The 23,602-nt window shown below is 42.1% G+C and overlaps 1 protein-coding gene across 1 annotated transcript in view; it reads right to left on the minus strand.

The window, feature by feature from the left end:
- Positions 1 to 9,740, minus strand: part of LOC124775970 (Down syndrome cell adhesion molecule-like protein Dscam2) — a 33,365-nt gene extending 23,625 nt beyond the window's left edge. The window contains exons 1-3 of the mRNA XM_047250811.1: positions 9,735 to 9,740; positions 6,608 to 6,723; positions 3,016 to 3,170 (exon numbers count right to left, since the gene is read on the minus strand). Coding sequence (XP_047106767.1) covers positions 3,016 to 3,170; positions 6,608 to 6,723; positions 9,735 to 9,740 — 277 coding nt within the window. The remainder of the gene's footprint in view (positions 1 to 3,015; positions 3,171 to 6,607; positions 6,724 to 9,734) is intronic.
- Positions 9,741 to 23,602: the final 13,862 nt, after the last annotated feature.

Here is a 23,602-nt window from a genome sequence, read left to right on the forward strand (position 1 = left end):
AACATAAATCTACCCGAAATAATAGTAAAGGGGCTTAAAATATGTACAGAAAGGTGTCGAATATATGGGTCAGAGAAAATGAAATGTCTTCGGGGCAGCATAAGGGAATTTAACACTGAATTAAGCTTCTATTCCACTAACGAGTACGTTCACAAAATTGCTTAACATACATGTATTTGTTTGCAATATAATGAATACTAATAGTGTAATATCACAATATTTAATAAAGTTGTATCATTTCATAAATTCCTTCCATATCCCAGAAACGCATTTCCATGATACTAACCAAATACGATTGATATAATGTAATGTATTAGAAACCCTGAGGCGAGGATATGACCTCTACCTATACATACGATGAAAATATACGTAATTAATTTGGATATACTTTGCCCTAATGAACTGCAAGACGAGTGTACATACCAATTGCTCTATTTACAGAATGAATTATTGCTTTGCAATGTGGCCTGCGCTGATATGAAACATCCTGACAGATTAAAACTGTGTGCCAGATCGGCATACAGTTTTAATCTGCAAGCAAGTTTCAGTTCCTCTAATGTTAATCTTAAAGTGTTTTTTCGGGAAATAGTGCTAAATCATGTTTAGAAGTCACAAAAAAGGCCAGGACAAGACTTAGACGCTATCCAGTAATTCATTGATTCATCGCGTTCCCTCGATCCCATCAAGCATAGGGATCTGAGCCAAGATCTAAAAAAACGCAATCAGATCTTAGAACCTTACTATGTGGTATGTGTTAACCATTATTTATGAATACTTAATGCTGTTGAGACATGTACCCGGTACTTTTAATTAAGTAAATCAGGAATGAATCTACTACTCTGAAAAGAGGTGCTAGCCCAGGAGTTATAGTAAATACTTGGTGTTTCCCTCTTATCGGTAACTTAATATTTATTCGGTTGTATTGCTATTCAATGTATTTAAATACTGATTCCTGTTTACAGTACATAACGACATGTCATACAGATTTATAAATAACACTGCTAATTGGAATTAAAGTAACAAAATGTTTCAGTTCTTTATTGTGGGTATTCAGACATTATTTGTAGAAAGATTGCCTCATGCGGTAGGTTTTCAATTTTCTTTCGAAGTGATTGGGATTCCTTTGCCCTTGCTTGATATCACATGGGAAGTTATCAAATAAGCGGCACAAGAGAACATATTTCTATTCTTGAGCTTAGATAAGGAGACAAAGCCCGCATGAATATTAATTTTGAGTACTATATTGTGATTCTGTGGAGCACAGATCCCTTGGACCCGCCTTTTTATCATCAGCTGAAAGCATTAGGGAGTAAATGTATTAGAATGTAAGTGTAAGGAATCCAATGTCCTTATAAGGCTTATGCATGATGTACGGTTATCTATTTTACACACTCTTTTTACTGCTTGCTTCTGCAGAAGAATCCTTGTATTTCTATGCACCTTACATACACTCATGCTCATAAATTAAGGATAATGCTGATACATAGTGAAACAACGTTCTGGTGGGCGGTTTGCGGGTTTAAATCACCTCGGCGTATGACCATGCGGTGAATTTTACCTGCGGTCGTCGATCGGTGGCGCTGGCATCAGTCCACATACACAGAGGTGTGTTGGTGCATGTCAGAGTACGGTGCAGCGAGTAAGTGTGCAGGCGTTTCCAGAGGTGCTAATGGTGACTGTTTATTGAAAATGGCTCAAAGAACACATATTGATGACGTTATGAGGGGTAGAATACTAGAGCGACTGGAGGCTGGTCAAACACAGCAGGTCGTAGCACGGGGCCCCCGTGTGCCACAAAGTGTGATCTCAAGATTATGGCAACGATTCCAGCAGACAGGAAACGTGTCCAGGCGCTACAGTACGGAACGTCCACAGTATACGACACTACAAGAAGACCGATATCTCACCATCAGCCACGGGGTACTGCAGGTAGCCTTGCTCGGGACCTTACCGCAGCTACTGGAACAGTTGTCTCCACACACACAGTCTACAGACGACTGAACAGACATGGTTTATTCGCCCGGAGACCTGAAAGGTGCATTTCACTGACTCCTGGTCACAGGAGAGCCCGTAAAGGCTGGTGTCAAGAACACAGTACATGGTGATTGGAACAGTGGTCACAGGTTATGTTCACGGAAGTGTCCAGGTATAGTCTGAACAGTGATTCTCACCGGGTTTTCATTTGGCGTGAACCAGGAACCAGATTCCAACCCCTTAATGTACGTGAAAGGAACCTGTATGAAAGTCTTGGTTTGATGGTGTGGGGTGGGATTAGGATTGGTGCACGTACACCCCTGCATGCCTTCGACAGAGGAACTGTAACAGGTAAGGTGTATAGGGACGTCATTTTGCACCAGTATGTCCGCCTTTTCAGGGGTGCAGGGGGTCCCACCTTCCTCCTGATGGATCATAACGCACGGTTCTGCCGAGCTGCCATCGTGGAGGAGTATCTTGAAACGGAAGATATCAGGCGAATGGAGTGGCGTGCCTGTTTTCCAGACCTAAACCCCATCGAGTACGTCGGATGCTCTCGGTCGACGTATCGCTGCACGTCTTCAAACCCCTAAGACACTCCAGGAGCTCCGGCAGGCACTGGTGCAAGACTGGGAGGCTGTACACCAGCAACCCCATATGCCAACCCGCTTTGCGTCATGTGTACGGGTGCATTGTGATCATGCGAAGGAAACAGTGGCGTTTTGTAGCACATGTGTTTCAGGACGGTTTTCGCTACTTATCACCAATACCGTGGAGTTACAGATCTGTGTCGTGTGTGTTCCCTATCTGCCTATGCTATTAGCGCCAGTTTTGTGTAATGCCACGTTTTGTGGCACCACATTTGCAACTATCCTTAATTTGTGAGCATGAGTGTATTTTATGTAGAGGTAACGAGAATTGCAAGTTGCAATGCCGTGTCGTTCTCCCGGGCTTCACACTAAAATGAAAGTGACATGTATAGTGTCCGAGTACTGCAAGCGCCTTGGGCCACACGGCCAGCTGCGTGGTCGTGCCACGTACCGTGGACGGTGACCGTGTAGAGCAGCGAGTCGCTGCCCAGGCGGTTCTCGGCTCGGCACGAGTAGTTGCCGGCGTCCGCCGGCTGCGCCCCCTCTATGTGCAGCGTCCACTCGTCGTCCACGTACAGCCGCTGCGACGCCTGCACCGGCCGCTCCCTGCAGGGAAACACACAACAGCGTATCCTCCCCATCTTCTCGTCAAGAGATGAACTCTAGCGCAGAAACACTGGTGTCCAAAATTAAAGTACAATCAGAAATTTTGTAAGGTTTCATTAATTTCGCCACAAAACAGTACATCGCCGGCCGGTGTGGCCGAGCGGTTCTAGGCGCTTCAGTCTTGAACCGCGCTACCGCTACGGTCGCAGGTTCGAATCCTGCCTCGGGCATGGGTGTGTGTGATGTCCTTAGGTTAGTTAGGTTTAAGTTATTCTAAGTTCTGGGGGAATGATGACATAAGATGTTAAGTCCCATAGTGCTCAGAGCCATTATTAAAACAGTACATCCACATCTACATCTACACGGATACACTGAAAATCAAATTTAAGTGCCTGCCAGAGGGTTCATCGAACCACCTTCACAATTCTCTATTATCCCAATCTCGTATAGCGCGCGGAAGGAATGAACACCTATATCTTTCCGTACGAGCTCTGATTTCCCTTATTTTATCGTGGTGATCGTTCCTCCCTATGTAGGTTGATGTTAACAAAATATTTTAGCATTCGGAGGAGAAAGTTAGTGATTGGAATTTAACGATATCCATCCCAAATCCTGTATCATTTCTGTGACACTCTCTCCCATATTTCGCGATAGTACAAAACGTGCTGCCTTTCTCAGAACTTTTTCGATGTACTCCGTCAGTCCAACCTGGTAAGAATCCCACACCGCGCAGCAGTATTCTAAAAGAGGACGGACAAGCGTAGAGTAGGCCGTCTCCGTAGTAGATCTGTTACGTTTTATAAGTGTCCTGCCAATAAAACGCAGCCTTTGGTGAGCCTTCCCCACAACATTTTCTATGTGTTCTTTCCAAATCGTTTATATAGATAAGGAACAGCAAAGGGCATATAACACTACCTTGGGGAACGCCTGAAATCACTTCTGTTTTACTCGATGACTTTCCGTCAATTACTACGAACTGTGACCCCTTTGACAGGAAATCGCAAATCCAGTCACATAACTGAGACGATATTACATAAGCACGCAATTTCACTACGAACCGCTTGTGTGGTACAGTGTCAAAAGCCTTCCGGAAATCCAGGAATACGGAATCGATCTCAAATCCCTTGTTAATAGCACTCAGCACTTCATGTGAATAAAGAGCTAGTTGTGTTTCACAGGAACGATGTTTTCTAAACCCATGTTGACTGTGTGTCAATAGAACGTTTCCTTCGACTTAATTCACAATGTTCGATCACAATACATGTTTTAGAATCCTGCTGCATATCGACGTTAATGATATGGGCCTGTAATTTAGTAGATTGCTCCTACTACCTTTCTTGAATATTGGTGTGACCTGTGCTACTTTCCAGTAGTTGGGTACGGAACTTTCGTCGAGCGAACGGTTGTATATGATTGTGATGTATGGAGCTAATGCATCAGCATACTCCAGAAGGAACCTAATTGATAGACAGTCTGGACCAGAAGACTTGCTTTCATTAAGTGATCTGAGTTGCTTCACTACTCCGAGGATATTTACTTATACGTTACTCATGTAGGCTGCTGTTCTCGATTAGAATTCTGGAATATTTACTTCTTCTTCTTTTGCGAAGGCATTTCGGAAGGCTGCGTTTAGTAACTCTGCTTTGGCACCACTGTCTTCGATAGTATCTCCATTATTATCGCGCAGAAAGGGCATTGATTGTTTCTTGCCACTGACATACTTCACAAACAGGTGATAGTAAAGTTTACGTGTCATGTACACTACTGGCCATTAAAATTACTACATCAAATGCAGATGATAAACGAGTATTCATTGGACAAATAAAATGTACTAGAACTGACATGTGATTACATTTTCACGCAAATTGGGTACAGATATCCTGAGAAATCAGTACCCAGAACAACCATCTCTGGCTGTAATAACGGCCTTGATACACCTGGGCATTGAGTCAAACAGAGCTGGGATGGCGTATACAGGTACAGCTGTCCATGCAGCTTCAACACGATTCCACAGTTCATCAAGAGTAGTGACTGGCTTATTGTGGCGAGCCAGTTGTTCGGCCACCATTGACCAGACATTTTCAATTGGTGAGAGATCTGGAGAATGTGCTGACCAGGGCAGCAGTCGAACATTTTCTGTATCCAGAAAGGCCCGTACGGGACCTGCAACATGCGGACGTGCATTATCTTGCTGAAATGTAGGGTTTTGCAGGCATAGAATGAAGGGTAGATGCACGGGTCGTAACACATCTGAAATGTAACGTGCACTCTTCAAAGTGCTGTCAATGCGAACAAGAGGTGACTGAGACGAGTGACCAATGGCACCTCGTACCATCACCCAAGTTGATACGCCAGTTGATACGCCAGTATGGCGATGACGAATACACGCTTCCAACGTGCGTTCACCGCGATGTCGCCAAACACGGATGCGACCATCATGATGCTGTAAACATAACCTGGATTCATCCGAAAAAATGACGTTTTGCCATTCGTGCACCCAGGTTCGTTGTTGAGTACACCATCGCAGGCGCTCCTGTCTTTGATGCGGTGTCAAGGGCAACCGCAGCCATGGTCTCCGAGCTGATAGTCCATGCTACTGCAAACGTCGTCGAACTGTTCGTGCAGATTGTTGGTGTCTTGTAAACGTCCCAATCTGTTGACTCAGGGACGGAGACGTTGCAGCCAAGTGGATAAGATGCCTGTCATCTCGACTGCTAGTGATACGAGGCCTGAACCCACCAATTCCATATTGTGCTAACAGTCATTGGATCTCGACCAACGTGAACAGCAATGTCGCGATACGATAAACCGCAATCGCGATAGGCTACAATCCGACCTTTATCAAAGTCGGAAACGTGGTGGTACGCATTTCTCCTCCTTACACGAGGCATCACAACGACGTTTCACCGGGCAACGCCGGTCAACTGCTGTTTGTGTATGAGATATCGGTTAGAAACTTTCCTCATGTCAGCACGTTGCAGGTGTCCCCACCGGCGCGAACATTGTGTGAATGCTCGGGAAAGCTAATCATTTGCACATCAGAGCATCTTCTTCCTGCCGATTAAATTTCGCGTCTGTAGCACATCATCTTCGTGGTGTAGCAATTTTAATGGCCAATAGTGTCATGGGAACCAGCCCAGTATTTACTTAGCTCGGTGTGGGTAACTGCCTAAAGGCAGTATCCAGGCTGTGCGGTATGCCGGCCTGTATTCATCCGCCGGTTGAATTCGATCCGGGGCCGCCACGCATCTCCGAACCCCGGAAGCGGCCTATTACCGTGGTCGGATGTCCAGGACGGTATTACGTGATCAGACTGTACATCACTAAACTGCGTGCTAGTACTTTCTTCTGCCGAGCCCTTCAGTTATAAAAATAGATATGCCAGCACTGTTACAGTACCTAGGCAACAGGTCGTCAGTCAGTGGCAGCGGGCTTACCCGTGAGTCCAGACGATGGCGGGCCGAGGTCTGCCCACGGTGAGGCAGGGCAGGCTGAGGCGGGAGCCTCGCGCCGCGTGCACCACGCCGCCGAAAGATGCGACACGCGCCGGCACCTAGACAATACAGCAGCCACGCAACATAGTGAACATCAAGAGGAAAGGCTAGTCACAGCGCTGCTAACCACAAACTAATATCAAGAGTAACATCACATATCGGCACTACCGTATGTTGTTATGTTATCTTATTTTAACCGGGGACCTATGGTAGAAGCGATGGTGGGTACACGTCCCCGCCGCAGCCGCAGTGGTCCGCAAACCCACGACGACTACTGCAGTCCACTTGACCCCTCCGCCGCCCCACACCGAATCCAGGGTTATTGTGCGGTTCGGACCCCCCAAGGAACGTCTCACACCAGATGAGTGTAACCCCAAATGTTTGCGTGGTAGAGTAATGGTGGTGTAGACGTACGTGGAGAACTTGTTTGCGCAGCAATCCCTGGCATAGTGTAGCTGAGGCGGAATAAGGGGAACCAGCCCGCATTTGCCGAGGCAGATGGAAAACCGCCTAAAAACCATCCACAGACTGGCTGCCTCACTGGACCTCGACACAAATCCGCCGGGCGGTTTCGTGCCGGGGTCCGGCGCTCCTTCTGCCCGGAAAGCTGTGCGTTGGACCGCACGGCCAACCGGGCGCGCAACTCGGTACTACGTGAGCGCATAATCGTATTTACACTTTGTGAACGATTATCCGTATAACTGAACTGTTAGTCATCGTGACGCAGATGAAGGTTGCCTGCCTCTTTCTTCTACAGGCAACAAGTCTAATTGCCACTTCTTCATATAATATAGTCCAAATTTAAGAAAAATTAAAAAGCTGCCATTGTGTACTCATTATCAGATACACTCCTGGGTTAAAAGTTGAACACAGTGGATCAAATATTTCAGTTACAAACTGTGTAGATGTTACGAGACAGGGTAACTCATGGCGCTCAAATTACCCAGATTATATTCATCCAGTATCTGTGAATGAGAACACTTAGCACCATCCAGTAAACTTCACACATAATTTCAAACCGTTTTTACACTTTAGCTCGCTGAAACCTTTCGCAAAATGATAAAACACTTTTCTGATTCTAATTTGTTAGAACAGTGAATAGGCTTCCATAAAGGAAAATCCTATGCCAACGATGTTATCACACTAATACTAATTGTACAAACAGGACAAAAATTTAGTTAGGAAACATATATAGCATTTATTATTCATAAAAAATTCTGGTCAGTAATGGAGAAAAGAGGTTACTCCAGACAGCTGATAAAAGTGTGCCAAGACTTATATAAAAACATCAAATAAAAATAGGCTCTGCAAGAAGCTGACACCACATGTAGAAATAAACCAGGAAGTTAGACAAGGATGTAGTATGTCACCAACAGCGTTCAACGTGTACATCGACGATCTGGTCGGGCAATGGATGAGTGACAGAATACCTCAAGGTATAACAATCGGAATAGGCAAATCTATAAATAAAATGCTTTTTGCCCGACGACCAGGTAGACGTAAAGGGCAGTGAAGTCAAACTACAAATAACGGTACTTGTATTAAACAATATAAGCCTAAATTAAAACCTAAAGTTATTGACAACTAAAACAAAAACAACTGCTTTCTTAGGAAAACACCTATAAGGACCAAGATTATCATCAATAACATAATAACAGAACAGATGTTCCGTTTCCAGTATCCAGGCTGTGACATGTGGAGCAGATAGTTGGACATGAGACCAAAATATCTAAGTTAATTTGTAACATCATAAATTAAGTTCATTGATCAGTAAAATGCTGCACAAGAGAAGACAAATTAAGAAACGATGGTACAGGAAAACAAGTGGGGATACAGCCATTAACGGATAAACTAATCCAACGAAAGTAGGCTTAGAAAGAGTCCCTACTGCGTATATCACATCAGGCATACAATCCAGTTGGAAGAAGGAGTGCCGGCCGTTGTGGCCGAGCGTTTGTAGTCGCTTCAGTATAGAACCGCGCTGCTGCCACGGTCGCAGGTTCGAATCCTGCCTCGAGCACGGATGTGTGTGATGTCCGTAGGTTAGTTAGGTTTAAGTAGTTCTAAATGTAGGGGACAGATGACCTCAGATGTTAAGTGCCATAGTGCTCAGAGCCATTTGAACCATTTTTCAAGAAGGAGTGTGGAAATATTTAGGAAGAGATGGTGAGGCCGGAATAGACCACATGGCTGAGCCCTGCATTGGCATAAAAAGGAGGAAGAAGTTATCACTACCTACAATTTCGTCGTTCATGCAGTAAAACTTCAGCCTCAGAGAACACGTTTTAATTTATTACTGGCTTACTACGTACTAACTGCACTCCAAAATTATGTCATTATATGTCACAGATTTCTCGAAATATGACGTTATAAACGTTGAGGAAAATGAAAAATTAACTTTTCTTTTTCTTCGTCTCTAGGCTTTCTTCCTGTAAGTGTTACTAAAATTAAAAGAAAAACTAAAGGAAATACGAAGATATGGAAATGTATATAACTAAGCTTTGACTTTTTGAGTGGGGTACCGCTAAATAAACCGCAATTAATGAGACCAGCATAATCAGGGTTTAGCTTTTTCAACCATTACGATTTTACATATTTAACGTCAAATATTTAACTCAACCACTCATTTGTAGAGTAACCAGACCATTTAAGCTGTTTTATGCGTATGAGTTCGATTCCTTAAAGAACTTGGGTTGTCGGGTTACTGGTACAATATCTAGGCTGCTATTAGTGTTCGTCTTCGTCATCCATACCAAAACGCTGGGACAAGTGCAGCAGCAAATTACAGAATAACTTAAAGTATTCTCTAAAATATCTACACAGGGTATTACAATCAGCGAGTATTTAGTAGGGTGAAAGTACACGATAACAGATACGAAAAAATCCCAGGAAACATATCCCTGCAAAAGAGTCGTTTGCGAAGGGTATTACAAACAGCGAATATTTAATAGGGTGAAAGTATACAATAAAAGATACGAATAAATCCCAGTAAACATATCCCTGCAAACGGGTCGTTTGCGATTTAATTGCCACTGACTTAAAACTGAAAATTTCCGTGTGTTTGTCATACATTCATTTCTTCCCTGATTTTGTGGAGAACCTCCTCACCAGGACACCTAATTTTCAATATTATTCTATAGCACGGCATTTAAAAAACTTCAAATTTCTTGTGTTTCGCTTTCCCCACAATCCATGATCCGCTGCTACACCATGGTTTGATCCAGATGCACATTCTCACAATTTCTTCACCAAATTATTGCGTATGTTCCATACTAGTAGACTTATTTTGGCTGGGAATGCCCTAATGGCCTGTGCTAGGCCGATTTTTATGACGTTGCTTCGTTTTGATAAGTTTCTCGATTTTCTCATTCCTGCTACTTTCGTTGTACTTCTTTTTAATGTCAGTCCATATTCTGTACTCATTAGACTGTTCACCGCATTCCATAGCTCTTGTAATTCTTCTTCACCTTACTTGAGGATAGAAATGTCATCAGCAAATCTTATCACTGATAGGCTTTCACGCCGATTTTTAAATCCGCTGTTGAACAGTTCTTTTATTACCGTCTGTCCCTACAGCTTATCACTATCTCTGTCACAATTTCGAACATCTTGCAATTGTTTATATTGTCGAACTCCTTTTTTTCCATACCGACGAATCCAATGAACCTGCCTTCATTTTGCATCAGTCTTGCTACCATTATCAAGCGCAAATCCAGAAATACCTCTTTGGTGTTGTTACCTTTCCTAAAGCCAACAGTTCGTAATCTACCAAATCTTCAAGTATACTGTTCACTCTTCTGTATATTATTCATGTCAGCAACATAAATACATGAGCTATTATACTGACTGTGTTTCAGTTCTCCCGCTTATCTGCTCTTGCTGTAATCGGAATGGTGTGGAGCTTCCGTTCCTTTCTTTTAATTACACTGAAGGTGGTTTCGACTTTTCTATATGTTCAGTCAGTCTTTCGGACCATTTCTTCATATTTTTCCAGGAGACATTTCATCCGGCTTCCCTGATATTCCTGTTTATTTCGTTCCTAAGTAATTTATGTTCCTGCATTACTGTCATTCCCTGAACATTTTAGTGCTTCCTTCTTTCTTCGATGTACTGAATTATTACCTTCCCTTTACCTGCGTCTGTCCGTCCAACATCTGTGAGTGCCCTTTTTATAGATGTCCAATTTTCTTCAGCTGAACTCCGTCGTGAGGTATTTCTTATCGCAGTATCGACATATTTCGTAAACTTCAAAAGCGTCTCATCATTCCTAAGAACATCAGTATTCCACTTACTTTCACACTGATTCTTCCAAACAATACTGTCAGTCTTCAGTCTACACTTCACATTACTGAATTGTGAGCTGAGCCTATATCTGCTGCTGGGCACGCCTTAGATTCTAATATCTGATTTTGGAAGATGTACCTGACCATAGTGCAATCCTGCTGGAATCTTCACATGTCTCTGGGCCTATCACAAGTACACATCCTCTTCTTGTAATTCTTGAACAGAGTATTCGCTATGACTAGCTGAAGTTTATTGCAGAAAGCAATTAGAGTTTCTGTTCTCTCATTCCTACTACCACTCTTTCTTAGCTCCTTCCCCTGCATCCGCATTCCAGCTCCCGTGGTTATTAGATTCTCATCTCTTTTTTGTAATGAATTAATCGTTGATTGTCTTTACATATTTTATGTATCTTTTAATGCCTTTTCTATTGTTGTCACGCGTTGGTTTGGTATTCCGATGAGAACAGCCCTATCACTGAGCAGTTGTCAGTAATTAAGCCTCTGTCGTACTTTCCTGTTCACAATGAATCTTACTCACGTAATATTATCCGCTGCTGTTGATAAGACGCTATATTCGTCTGACCAGAAATCCTTACCTTCTTTCTGTTTCACTTTATGAAGTTAACTGTATCTAGATTAAGCCTTAGCATTCCTCTTTTCCCATTTTTTTCTGTCACCTTCATACTTCTTATATTGCTCGGTACGTCTAGTGGAATGTTACCCTTTCATTAGTTCAATTAGTTCATACATTTTTTTCTCTTGGTCACCTCCCGGAGATCCGAACTGGGGAGTAATGATGAATATTTTGCCAGTGCAGAGATTGTTATCAGTTCATCTCTTAAAGTACAGACCACATATCCTGTGGATAGACCTGATGTATCTTTAGTGCAGTGGTTTGCTATGCCTTGGTCATCCTCATGTCCTGTATCATAGCTGATTCCTCTGGACTTTAGGGGTAGTTTACCACCCCAATGGCAAAGAAGTTCCCAGATCCTCCGTCGACTCCTCCTCCCTGTTTCATAAGACCGTTGGCTGGACGAGATCGAGTTCCTATGCCGGAAATCTTCAGCCACCAATGGTGAGGGTTTTTATACAAAAATTTTTCAATTGGTAATTATGGTCCACTGGTTCACCATGTCCTAGCTCACAAGGAGAACACGGCAAGTGCCTTAACCAGATTTCCCGCAAACTTCGCTCAATGGGAATGGGGTCAAAATAAGCGAACACGTATGTCAGCCTATCCGTAGATATTCGGTCTAATCTGAGAAAAATCCGGTCGAAATTTTCGAACTATTTTATATGTCTCTTAGCAAGTGCCGGCCGGGATGGCCGAGCGGTTCTAGGCGCTACAGTCTGGAACCACGCGACCGCTGCGGTCGTAGGTTCGAATCCTGCCTCGGGCATGGATGTGTGTGATGTCCTTAGGTTAGTCAGGTTTAAGTAGTTCTAAGTTCTAAGGGACTGATGACCACAGCAGTTAAGTCCCATAGTGCTCAGACCCATTTGAACCATTTTTTTCTTAGCAGGTACATAGTTCAACTGGGGCAGTGGCACGGTGACCTTACGATTTTGCACCATGTGTTCGAAACTTAATTATTATTTTAATATTTCATTTATTTACCCATGTCCGTAGAAAATTACTACAAAAATGTTTTCCTATGTGTACTGAAATACTGTTTTTCGTCATTCGTATACTAGTTACACTACTGGCCATTAAAATTGCTGCACCAAGAAGAAAAGCAGATGATAAACGGGTATTCATTGGACAAATATATTGTACTAGACCTGACATGTGATTACATTTTCACGCTATTTGGGTTCATAGATCCTGACAAATCAGCACCCAGAACAACCACCTCTGGCCGTAATAACGGCCTTGACACACCTGGCATTGAGTCAAACAGAGCTTGGATGGCGTGTACAGATACAGCTGCCCATGCAGCTTCAACACGATACCACAGTTCATCAAGAGTAGTGACTGGCGTATTGGGACGAGCCATTTGCTCGACCACCATTGACCAGATGTTTTCAGTTGGTGAGAGATCTGGAGAATGTGCTGGCCAGGGCAGCAATCGAAAATTTCCTTTATCCAGAAAGTCCCGTATAGGATCTGCAACATGCTGTCGTGCATTATCCTGCTGAAATGTAGGGTTTCGCAGGGATCGAATGAAGGGTAGAGCCACGGGTCGTCACACATCTGAAATGTAACGTCCATTGTTCAAAGTGCCGTCAATGCGAACAAGAGGTGACCGAGATGTGTAACCAATGGCACCCCATACCATAACGCCGGGTGATACGCCAGTATGGCGATGACGAATACGCGCTTCCAATGTGCGTTCACCGCGATGTCGCCAAACACGGATGGTACCATCATGATGCGGTAAACAGAACCAGGATTCATCGGAAGAAATGACGTTCTGCCATTCGTGGACCCAGGTTCGTCTTTGAGTACACCATCGCAGGTGCTCCTGTCTGTGATGCACCATCAAGGGTAACCGCAGTTATGGTCTTCGAGCTGATAGTCCATGCTGCTGCAAACGTCGTCGAACTGGTCGTGCAGATGGTTGTCGCCTTGCAAACGTCCCCAGCTGTTGACTCAGGGATCGAGACGTGGCTGCACGATCCGTTACAGCCATGCGGATAAGATGCCTGCCATCCCGACTGCTAGTGATACGAGGCCGTTGGGATACAGCACGGCGTTCCGTATTACCCTCCTGAAACCACCGATTCCATATTCTGCTAACAGTCATTGGATCTCGACCAGCGAGAGCAGCAATGTCGCGATACGATAAACCGCAATCGGGATAGGCTACAATCCGACCTTTATCAAAGTCGGAAATGTGATGATACGCATTTCTTCTCCTTACACGAGGCATCACATCAACGTTTCACCAGGCAACGCCGGTCAGCAGCTGTTTGCAAGCCGGCTGGGTTGGCCGAGCGGTTCTAGGCGCTACAGTCTGGAACTGCGCGACCCCTACGGTCGCAGGTTAGAATCCTGCCTCGGGCATGGCTGTGTGTGATGACCTTAGGTTAGTTAGGTTTATGTAGTTCTAAGTCCTAGGGGACTGATTACCTCAGAAGTTAAGTCCCATAGTGCTCAGAGCGGTTTTTTTTTTATCTTGCTGTTTGTATATCGGTTGGAAACATTCCTCATGTCAGCACGTTGTACGTGTCGCCACCGGCCCCAACCTTGTGTGAATGCTCCGAAAAGCTAATCATTTGCATATCACAGCTTCTTCTTCCTGTCGGTTAAATTTCGCGTCTCTAGCACGTCATCTTCTTGGTGTAGCAATTTTAATGGCCCGTAGTGTACATGTTTGGCGAATAAATTAAAACTGAAACAGAAAAAAAATAAATAAATGACTGAAAAAATAGTTTGAAATTGTTTCCGGTGAAATTCCAGTAGAGTAACTTGATTCATAATCAATTGCAAGTGAAAGTTTTCGGTGAAGTCATTCATTGTGCATGGTCTGCCGCATAATTACTGGCAAGACGTGAAATCTTCAGCAGTTTTAATGACATTTCTTAACCGAGTGAGTTTCATACGATGAAATGTTCATGTGGTGAACCTGCTTTCACACGATGTTCGTGGTGTTCGGAACTTCTATATTTTGAAAGTTTCTACGATCGGTATAATTAAAGTGAATGCACCAGATATTCCTAAAGAATAAACAAAAGAAGAATTAAGAATTAATGCAAGAATTGATTTAACAATGAATATGAGAATTTAAAAAGGCACACGTGTAGAATATAATAAATGAATGATAGCTACCGCGAAACCTAGCTGTAGCTTTACAGCCAATATAATGGCCTTTTATCCTCTAACTAGATACGAATCAGTCTTGTAGTAGCCTTCTACGAACATGGATAGATAAATGAAAGAAGAAACAATAATCGGGTTTAGAATACAGGACGCAGAAGTCATAGGCCTAGAAGCCAACCTCTGTGCTTGCCCTTCATATATACAGTCAAGCTCAAAAAGACATATAAAGTACCTCAAAAACTTTGAAAGTCGTTTCCTTAGAAACGGTCGAGTATCTATTGATATACCGAGACACGTGTTCACTTGTTTTGATCCCTCTTCCACTGATCAAAGTTTCTAAGAAATCGGTCTATGGCACTTGCCGTGTTCTCCTCGCTACTACTGTACCACGGTACTTGTTGCAGTTTGTTCTACAGTTGTATTTGATAAGGAAAATGTTCCACGTGTCGCTTTTGACATTCGATAAAATACAATGAACGCCTCTGCTTTGAATTACGAATTCTTTCTTACACCTCTCAATAATCTCGTAAATCTTGATAACACGGAAGTTCGCTGCTCCAGAGCTCGAATCGTGTCAATGGCTGTGCTACACTCGGAAAACCCGAGGCAAAAAATTGCAGCGTATGCAGCTCAGGTGATTAGCTCCACATAGCTATCCTTGGTCATATTCACGCCTTATAAGTCGTCTCATATCGGTGGAAAAATGTGCCTGTGTCCCAATATGTATTCCCCACATGGGGGCCTACCGCGAAACTGGAGCTCATTTAGATGGGCGACCTAAGCAGAAAGATTTCAAAAACATGTGTACTGGTTACGACAATCTTTCATACTTTAACAGGATGCTTAACACATCTCGTCTTTCGTGAAGTATGTAAGAACTCTATACAACAATACATTAAAGTAATTAACATAACACTTATTGTTTCCTATAAACACCCGAAAAGAAAAATTGAATAAAAAGGTGATGCCGTAATGAAATGTTAAATGTATATGTATCTCTTTGCAAGAAGCCTATGTTATATCGATATTGTATGTATATCTTCGTACTGAGTTCAGTTATATCGGTGGAATTCTAAGCATTTCCTTAGAGGGAGTCTTTAGTGGCAAGATTATGAAAACATTGTTGTTGTTGTGATCTTCAGTCCTGAGACTCGTTTGATGCAGCTCTACAGGCTGCTTGATCTCCCAGTACCTACTGCAGCCTACATCCTTCTGAATCTGCTTAGTGTATTCATCTCTTGGTCGCCCTCTACGATTTTTACCCTCCACGCTCCCCTCCAATACTAAATTGGTGATCCTTTCTTCTAGTCAAGTTGTGCCACGAAATCCTCTTTTCTCCAATTCTATTCAATACCTCCTCATTAGTTATGTGATCTATCCATCTAATCTTCAGCATTCTTCTACAGCAACACATTTCGAAAGATTCTATTCTCTTCTTGTCCGAACTATTTATCGTCCATGTTTCACTTCCATGCATGGCTACACTCCATACAAATACTTTCAGAAACGACTTCCTGACACTTAAATCAATACTCGACGTTAACAAATTCCTCTTCCTCAGAAACGCTTTCCTTGCCATTGCCAGTCTACATTTTATATCCTCTCTACTTCGACCATCATCAGTTATTTTGCTCCCGAAATAGTAAAACTCCTTTACTACTTTATGTGTCTCATTCCCTAATCTAATTCCCTCAGCATCGCCTGAGTTAGCTTGACTACATTCTGTTGCCCTCGTTTTGATTTTGTTGGTGTTCATCTTATATCCTCCTTAAAGACACTGCCCATTCCGTTCAACATGAAAACATAATAAAATTTTAACTTCCACCATACCAAGATCTGCGTACGTTGGTTGCGTTTGTCTACATTTATATATAGATAGCCTCAGTCGCCCCTAATCGAGATAAAAGGATCAAAGTCGTTGAGATAGCACTTCAGTCGAATAGGCATACGACTACTTAGGAGTAAAGCCGCAAACTCCACTGAAGAACACCAATTGTATATATAACATCAATCATACCTGTTGTGGCTGAGTACAAAGTACGGATCTAATGTACCTAGTGGAAAATGAAATCTGATACTTGGCATCACACTCAACACAGGAAGACATAAGACAGGGCAGAGGACACAGTGAAATGTTTCCCGTGCGCCTGCGCTCTGCAGCCTCTTTCCGAGACGCGGCTCACCTGGTCCGAGGGCGCCTGCACGACGGGCCGGCTGGGGGCGCCCTCCCCTGCCGCTGTGGCGGCCGTCACCCTCATCTCGTAGCGGTGCAGCGGCGCCAGGTGCGACAGCCCGTAGTGCGTCTGGCCCGCCGGCGCCTCGAACTCGTCCCGGTGCTGGGGCAGCAACGGAAACCATTTAAGACCGGGTAGCTCCGGAAACAGTTTCGGTCACAAGACTATGAAAACAAAACTGACTAATACAGTGATTGAAGAGTGTAAAACAAACTGTAACGATTGTGGACTAGTTCACATACCACAATAGGGAGGGAGTTCGAGGCACGTTTGTGTGATCATTTCGATGATGCAAGCAGTAGCGCATTAGGAAAACCCTTGAACCCAGAAGCATAGGTCACATAACTGGAAGCACTGAAACGCTGCACAGGACTCCAAACGAACGTGCTTTAAACACTCTGGACGACTTCGAAATTTTTACGCAGAAAAGTAGGGATCCATAGAAATTTCTGAACTAAAAAGTGAACTCAGTTTTAAGAGGCTCTTTGTAATTTTTCGAGAAGTGCACTGAGTATTAGTTACTGAGTCCGCTCCCGAAAATCATGCGCCACACCTTCCCACCTGTCCGCTGGGTCGGCGGAGCCATAAAACAACCAAGATACAAATAGCCCAGTGCCATGTTACGGTACGGAAGCAGTAAACGAAAGTAGGGCTCCTAGTGTCTTGACAGTGCGCTTCGAATAAGGGAAGATGTTGTTGTGGTCTTCAGTCCAGAGACTGGTTTGATGCAGCTCTCCATGCTACCCTATCCTGTGCAAGCTCTTCATCTCCCAGTAGTTACTGCAACCTACATCCTTCTGAATCTGCTTAGTGTATTCATCTCTTGGTCTCCCTCTACGACTTTTACCCTCCACGCTGCCCTCCAACACTAAATTGGTGATCCCTTGATGCCTCAGAACGTGTCCTACCAACCGATCCCTTCTTCTAATCAAGTTGTGCTACAAACTCCTCTTCTCCCCAATTCTATTCAATACCTCCTCATTAGTTATGTGATCTACCCATCTAATCTTCAGCATTCTTCTGTAGCACCACATTTCGAAAGCTTCTATTCTCTTTTTGTCCGAACTATTTATCGTCCATGTTTCACTTCCGTACATGGCTACACTCCATACAAATACTCTCTGAAACGACTTCCTGGCACTTAAATCTGTACTCGATGTTAAGAAATTTCTCTTCTTCAGAACCGCTTTCCTTGACATTGCCAGTCTACATTTTATATCCTCTCTACTTCGACCATCATCAGTTATTTTGCAACCCAAATAGCGAAACTTCTTTACTGCTTTAAGTGTCTCATTCCCTAATCTAATTCCCTCAACATCACCCGAGTTAACTCGTCTACGTTCCATTATCCTCGTTTTGATATTGTTGATGTTCATCTTATATCCTCCTTTCAAGACACTGTCCATTCCGATCAACTGCTCTTCCAAGTCCTTTGCTGTCTCTGACAGAATTACAGTGTCATCAGCAAACCTCAAAGTTTTAATTTCTTCTTCACGGATTTTAATACCTACTCCGAATTTTTCTTTTGTTTCCTTTATTGCTTTCTCAATATACAGATTGAATAACATCGGGGAGAGGCTACAACCCTGCCTCACTCCCTTCCCAACCACTGCTTCCCTTTCATGTCCCTCGACTCTTATAACTGCCATCTGGTTTCTGTACAAGTTGTAAATAGCCTGTCGCTCCCTGTATTTTACCCCTGCCACATTCAGAATTTGAAAGAGAGTATTCAAGTCAACATTGTCAAATGCTTTCTCTAAGTCTAAAAATGCTAGAAACGTAGGTTTGGCTTTCCTTAATCTAGCTTCTAAGATAAGTCGTAGGCTCAGTATTGCCTCACGTGCTCCATTATTTCTACGGAATCCAAACTGATCCACCCTGAGGTCGACTTTTACCAGATTTTCCATTCGTCTGTAAAGAATTCGCGTTAGTATTTTGCAGCCGTGACTTATTAAACTGATAGTTCGGTAATTTTCACATCTGTCAACACCTGCTTTCTTTGGGATTGGAATTATTTTATTCTTCTTGAAGTCTGAGGGTAATTCGCCTGTCTCATACATTTTGCTCACCAGAAGGCAGAGCTTTGTCAGGACTGGCTCTCCCAAGGCTGTCAATAGTTCTAATGGAATGTTAGCTATTCTCGAGGCCTTGGTTCGACTTAAGTTTTTTCAGTGCCCTGTCAAACTCTTCACGCAGTATCATAACTCCCATTTCATTTTCATCTACATCCTCTTCCATTTCCATAATATTGCCCTCAAGTACCTCGCCTTTGTATAGTCCCACTATATACTCCTTCCACCTTTCTGCCTTCCCTTCTTTGCTTAGAACTGTGTTTCCATCTGAGCTGTTGATTTTCATACAAGTGGTTCTCTTTTCTGGCGCGAAAATCTGTATTCTAGCTTTGTGAAATACAAAGATTAGAAGATAAGAGTTTAAATTATGCTTACCGGTGTCCCTCAAAGTCCAATTGTAAAGTGCAAGCCTGGAAAAGTTTTTGTTACCTTGTAAACTAATATATTCCCAAAATCTCAGTTTAAAAAATTTGATTAACTTCTCGTAGCGGGGGTTCACAGTCACGTAAAATTTTGTAAATGAAATTGCGGTCACCTTTTAACTGTATCATTATATATTTGTAAAGTCTAGTGCCGCAATTTCGACTCTGTGGGTGTTATTAAGTGGAAAAAATAGTGCTTTAGTTCACGTCAAAATCACATAATATAGAGGCTGGCTTCATTGCAGATGATTACGAGTTCTTGTGTTTTCTTCGGTCTCTGAATGAAGTTGTAAGTACGTAGTTCATATTCTGTGTGATTTTTCCTCACGCCCGTTACACTGAGGGACATAAATGATTCCACATTTGTTTTTATTACATTTAAAATAAAAGCTGGTTTAGTTGCATGTTGTTCTGTAGACTCACGTACATTTGTTCCTGCTTAATAGTCCGTCAGCTAGTCTGTCGATTTAAAAGCAATGTATGTATATTGCTCGTATTCTACTTTATTTTTGTTCCCTTCCGTAATGAAAACTCTGGAATTTTCACTGGAATGCAAGGTTTATTCTTTTTCATTGATTTTTCCTACAATATATATTTTGTAGTATCTGTTAATAACGCGTGACCACATTCACAGAATTACTGTTGCATTTTTAGCAACTGCTAGAACGAACGCTCTAGTCTCTAAGCAAAGCGTACTATGTGGTATGAACTAACACCATTCAAAGCAGAATTTCATACTCATTCCGTAGCAAAAAGTTGAGTACCAATTCTTTCAATAGCTGCTAACATGGGGTTCTTAAATTCGAGAATGTACGGAAAACGGATGCAAACAATATGAAGTAGACTATGCATAAAATACTCACAAACGTATTCTAATCGAGCACATAAAAGACACGGATTCCTTAGCAGGAACAAACACACAGAAATCCACTGAACATCATGCAAGGAAACCAGCTTCTGTTTCACAAGAAACAAGAACAAAAATAGAATCATGTACCCCACGGAATATTGCAAAAGTAAGAAAAAATGAGGCAGACTAGAGCCAACATAATTGCAATGTGATTAAAAAATGCAGTACAGATGCACAATGCGATGAAACCAGCTTCTATGTAAAAAATATGAAAAGAAATATGGAAGGCTTTTAAGCATCCAGTAGGAAAATGATACGAGAAAGATCTGTTTAACGCTTGTGTCCACATTGGGTGACCTTTACAAGTATTAAAACCAATTTTTCAGGTGTACTTAAACTATGTACACAAGCCGCACTATTCCTCATTTGCATCTTTATAAGTGTCCTAATACAAGCAAAGTTAAATACTTTCAAAGAAGAGCATTTAAATGGGAACTAACATAATGCACTCTATAATCTGCATTCGGGTTACCCAGGTAACGACGTATCTTCGTTGTAACAAGCGTGAAGGGCACAAATAAAATATTTTACTTTATTTATTGAATGAATACTATTACTGTTAGTTAGACAACCGAGTAATAATACAACAGAGATAGTGATAATATGTGCAAAATATGTCAGTTTTTTGCTACAGGTGACACACTAAATTACTTAATATTATTTAGCTACAAAATGTTGCTGCTCATTACAATGGAAAAATAAACCTGAAATTTTATTTATTCACAAAGTCCAAACACAGATGTAATGATATGCTCATCACTTATTGATTTCTTACATTTCTTGCAACATTATCTTGTTTCCCTCTTCCTTGTTTGGATTCAGATTTGCAAATCTTCAAAAACCAGAACTGTAGCTCCACCTGTCGTGTACTCAGTACCTGATTTCAAGGAAAATTTTCTCAGGCAATTAGGTTTTGATGATCTAGAGATGATGAAAGGAATTGCGAAGTGTTTTCCCAGATTCAGTAGAAGCATTCTGCCTCTACGAGTCATTTTTTGCTTCAGGCCTGTTTTCTTTGTAGATAAAGTATGCCGCTATGTAAGCAATATGCAGAATGTTGTGGCCATCTTTGTGTCCTCCTTTTTACACTGTAATAAAAACACAGCTTGTCCACATTATCAATTCCCCCTTTTGTGCTATTGTAATAATGTATAATAACTGGCTTTGAAAGAGGCTCAGAGGTGGATGTATCATAATGCATTGTGGGTAACATTAGAACTACTTTCTTCTTCTGTGGAACATATGAACACAGAAAAATCTTATCTTCACTGAATGCAAATGTAGATGAGAGTTCATGGCGTAAAGAGGAAGCCTGCGTTTCTGACGGTATATTGGGCTTGTTTCTTTTCACAGTACCAACAATGGAGAAACGCAAGTCATCAACAGCCTTGGCTAATGGTACCTTTTACTACCCTCTCCCCTTGATTAGTTTCTCTTTCGGAAGAGGATTTACCTGTATAAATTTTGCCAGTTATTAGATAAGAATTTCGCGAGTCACAAACCCACCAAAACTACAAACCGTATTTGGCTGGCTTTGAGGTCACATATTGAGCAAATCTTGTCATTACTTTATAGGGAAATAGCTTCTCGTCATCAGTGAGGCAATTAGAAAGCACACAGTTTTACAAAGATCTGAACTTAGCATTTCAAATATGCCAGACATTGCAGCAGCTTGATCGCTTTTCAGACGTTCAGCCGTAGTGTTCACATTGTCAAATCTTATAAATCTGCTTATCTGCCAATAAATGTCGAGGGATAATCTTGCGCGATTCAGTGGGAGTGCATGTGTACTCCACATTTCCTTTGTACGTTCAGTGTTAGAGAATCGTACTTCAGCTGTAACCAGCATACAAGGATACGTATCAAATTCTTCAGTTGTTGATGGCTTCAACACTTTCATTGCTCCTTCTGAATCGATGTTATAATTTGTGAATACCTGATTTTCCTTCCCGCGGGTATCACGTACTATAATATATCACACGTTTCTCTGTAAATATGCTCAAGGTTTCTTTGATAGAAAAATGTTTTGTTGTACGTGCTGGAACAGCCATTTCATGCAAAATATTATACTTCAGCAACTTTCTTGTCCCAAAAGGTTCCTTATGCCATTTAGTTCCACCTTAACGATCTATAATGCCTGCGAAAGACACAATCGCATCACCGTTTTCGTCAGCTCCGTCATTTTCATTGCTGCTATTATCATTGTCTCCATTTCAACTTCAATGTCACTGCAAGCACCAATAGCATCTCCAATATCTGTAGCTGCGGCATATTCCTTACCCGGAATTCACTCGTCTGTAGAATCTTTGTCACTGAAATGTACTGCATCATCCTCTAGTGTACCAATAGTAGACAATAACTTTATAATATATTCTTCTTTTCTTCATAGCTTAATCTGCCGTACTCAGATTTAGAGAGTGCCGGTTTTTCATCTATGAGAATGCAGAATTGAGATTCACAGTTGCAAAGGATACACAACGATGAACATTTCATAATGATATGCAACAGTAGCAACAGTAGCCAACAAGAATTAAGATTCCTCGTTGCAGCGATGCTGTATATACCCAGAGATAAGAAATCCATTGGGTTATCCCAGTAACCCGGTTGTAGAACAAAGTATAATTTTCTGAGCGCGGACTCAGTCGTTAACTTACAGAAGAGGCTTGGAAGCGAATCAAGGTCATGTTTTTAGGAGGTTTCGCTGGATATATGACGTCTTGACTGGCTGTACAGCAAGATGCAGCTATCTTCCAAACTATCTCAATTTAGTAATTACATTTTACTAATTTTCAGCCCCTTTGAACGAAAGAAAATATATTCAAGAGTAATGTTTTTATGCAGAAGTTGGATACATGTGATTGTAAAGATTTAATGAAATCTGGTTGTCATACTTAAGTAACCACTTCAACTTGTTGCTGCCACGTGAAAAAATCTTATTTTCTGAATGTGCCACTGCATTAATTTAAATCGAGTTATATAGCTGAACATCGAATTTTTGTAGCTCTAAACAACGTCTGCCAATTTATAACTATGAACTAATAAAAAGAAATTAAGGCACTGTTCCCACTATGTCGCCACCTCTCTACCGTCAGTTGTATTTGTTAAGAAAAATTAATAAAACATAAAAGATTGAGCCAAGATGAGATATGACGCCACACCTAGGCATAAATTTTATTAACTTGCACTGAACTTTGTTTTAGAAGTTCTAAGTTTTGGTGAGTGAGCTACTTAAAATTTTTTAACCTATTAAG

The sequence above is a fragment of the Schistocerca piceifrons genome, chromosome 2, assembly GCF_021461385.2.
Source record: "Schistocerca piceifrons isolate TAMUIC-IGC-003096 chromosome 2, iqSchPice1.1, whole genome shotgun sequence".
Lineage (NCBI taxonomy): Eukaryota > Metazoa > Arthropoda > Insecta > Orthoptera > Acrididae > Schistocerca > Schistocerca piceifrons.